The 3,181-nt window shown below is 32.0% G+C and overlaps 1 protein-coding gene across 1 annotated transcript in view; it reads right to left on the reverse strand.

The window, feature by feature from the left end:
• The window catches only part of LOC105620375 (dexamethasone-induced Ras-related protein 1), a 9,755-nt gene extending 7,125 nt beyond the window's left edge, over window positions 1-2,630 (reverse strand). Inside the window, exon 1 of the mRNA XM_012201875.1 lies at window positions 2,494-2,630. Coding sequence (XP_012057265.1) covers window positions 2,494-2,630 — 137 coding nt within the window. The remainder of the gene's footprint in view (window positions 1-2,493) is intronic.
• Window positions 2,631-3,181: the final 551 nt, after the last annotated feature.

Raw genomic sequence — 3,181 nt, forward strand, 5'->3', positions numbered from 1 at the left:
ATATTGAATAATAGTACTTCCAATATCTAACATGAATAATTAATTACTGTATCAGTATCAGTATTAAATAAATAATTAATTACTATTTCAATATTAAATTTATCAGTATTATTTCTGTAAGAGTCTACACTCATAAAATTTGTATAGTTATTATTTTTATAGTTGCCAATACTATGTCTTTTTCTCTAAGTGTAGCTAATTAAAAAAAAAAAGCTTAAAAAGCATCTTTAAAATTTAATTATATAATGAATTTTTTTAATCAGATACGAGCTCGACGAATGAAATTGGTAAATATAGAGATAATCGTAGCACCGAGAATATTTAAAGAATTGCATTTGTGGATGGAAATAAGCATCTATCTCAATTTTTTAAATAGACTCGTTAACGATCACTACGTACGCACATATGAACAAAAAATTCGCTTAGCATATATAGGAGTCGCGTAATTGCGGTCAATTTAGGATAGTCAACATAACTTCGAACCGACCGCAAATTTTCGACATTTCGCAGAACCACCACCACATTAATCGAATGGTAATATCAGGATAGCGACAACCCTTTGGTTCTATTTGACGATGAGAAAAGAAATATGATTAGGTTGCAATTTTAACAGATCGATCCAATTCGAAAGGATTACGCTTTGTTTCCAGGAACACGTGGCGGTCAGTTTTTCGATACTGTGTCGCATGGTAACAGCGGTTATATAACAATAGAAAACACAATAATGCGATATATACTAGCCGGCAGTACAGTTCAAAGATTAATTGAATGACATTGTTTTGCACTATTAGTAATCGATCTGTGAAAGGGAGCACGACGGACAGAATTTAGGAAACCGAAGCGTATGGAATATTAAAAAAAGGACACAGCAGAAGGTATCAAATCAGCCAAGTTCTAATGGGAAACGTTGCATCAAAATAAAAATTAAACCAAAAAATATAGAAAATAAAATCTTATATTTCTTTCGTAATTCAATTGATGAGATGTAACTTAAAGGAAATCGATATGAAGAAATAAGTATAATATTTTAAAAAATGATAAGATTTACAAATAACTGAATATGATAAAATAACATACACGGTAAAAAATATTTTGTACTTGTATTAAACCTTCAAACTGATCCTCAAATTTTTTGTGTTGAATTTTTTAATGCAAAAATGTTAATTTAACATAATGTGATTATGTCATTTAAATATTTTATGTTAAAGTAATATTTAATATTTCTTAGTGTTAAAACAACACCATTTATAAACAAGTGAACAAATAGCATAAAAATTATATAGCTTTAAAATTTTAATAAAAAATTAATATACGTGTTATTTTAATATATTGTAAATATTAATTTTACCCCGAAAAAAATGTTTTTATAATTTGTTTTTAAATTAAGTTGTTGCATTGTTCCTCAGAATAAAATCTTTTTCTAAAATAAAAGAAAGAATAAATATGCAAATAAATATGGGAACAAAACAACTAGATAAAAACAAAAAAGTTTTTGTGAATTACAGTAAATTCTATTACTTTCTATATTTTTCATATAATATAAATGTAAGTATATAATCGAACTAAAAGTATCCATCCACATTTGAATAACATATAAGAATATTATAAAACCTCAAGTTGTTATGATTTTGAAGCTCACAAGAGAAGTAAATAGAAAATATGATCTGAAACTATTGTACTTTATCCTTAGTACATACGTCAGATATTTTTCCTTTATTCTTTTTTTTGTTTATTCCTTTTGTAAGCTTCAAAATCATAAACTCAAGATTTTATAACATTCTTATATATACAAATGTAAATAAATACGTTTTAGTTTTATTATATATTTAAAATAGTTCGCAAATCGCATGTATGTAAATTGCATTCGATCGGTAAAATAGACAATTCCTTTGGAGTTTGTTATTTCAGTATCCCCGCAAGCCATTATCAAACTACCGTCTCAGGTCTACTTGATTATTGACCCATAGTGAATCTACAATGAATCAGCAGTCAGAATCAGCAATTAGGTCGATCAGAATTGATAGTCTATAATACGGTAGTCTAAAATGCATCTAGATTATTGAGCCGAGTCTCTCAAGCCGAGCTTCGATAAGCTGAGCTTGAACTGAACTTCGAGCCAAACCTTGTGAACATTACGTACATAAAACACATAATTAAAACCACAATATAGATCGCAAAATACTCGTACGCTTACGAAATTTGACTCAAAGATCTCTAATGTGTTCGAAATTCGGTTCCAGATTTGGCTTAAAACTTGAAGTTCGGCTTGAAGCTCAAAGTGAGTCAATCGACAACCTGGATACACCTTTAAGTTAACACAAGAATTTAGATGGACCGTTTGAAACACGTGAAATATGTTAAATTTAATAAAAATTTTCCAACTGTATAAAATAATCGACAATGAGAAGTGAGATCGATAATTGATTTTGGATGAAAAAAGGAAAAACTCGCTTTAAAACTGAATGCCGTGGTTTGCTGATTTCGAGCGTTTACCGTGCTACAATGGCGGTCTTTCCAACTCGGGCACTGCCGAGCATAACGAGACGATAGCAGTTGCGCGGTGGCGGTTTGCAAGCGTCCTCCTGCGACGAGGTGGACGCGGGACTCGGGCTGACGGGCATAGCGAGCATTCCATCCTCTGGACCCGAGGGACCCTGACCCTCCACCAGCTCAGGCTCCGCTTGTGCTCCTCGTCGACCGCGAGCGTTGATCCGATGCTCAGTGGGCTCGTCGGTTGCACTTCCGCTTCTGCAGAGCCTCTGCACGCAGCACAGAAGTCGGCCGCACGCCTCCAGCTGCGGAATTACACGTTCATGAATGCAACATTAGCTCTTAATCCCATAGCACTTTTGTACTCTTGGGACGTATGCATTCCGAAGTTGTAGGTATATCGAAATTCCTGCACTCCCATTTAATTAGTCGAAATTAGATAGAGTCTGACACGAAAATAACTATTACTATTGTAATTTATTGCTACATAAAAGTGAACAACTTCCTCTCTGGTCCTAATTTTGTTTTTAAAAAGTTTGCATATAAAAATTTGCATATAAAAAGTTTAAATGTTTTTTTTAACAACAATACAAACTAATATAAAAATAATAATAAAAAAAATGAGTCAGTTATAGAAGAATTTAGTATTGTTTGTGTTTCTAGTTTTCAGTATAAATTGCGACAGGTCGTT

The sequence above is a fragment of the Atta cephalotes genome (genome assembly GCF_000143395.1).
Source record: "Atta cephalotes unplaced genomic scaffold scaffold00025, whole genome shotgun sequence".
In the NCBI taxonomy this organism is placed as follows: domain Eukaryota; kingdom Metazoa; phylum Arthropoda; class Insecta; order Hymenoptera; family Formicidae; genus Atta; species Atta cephalotes.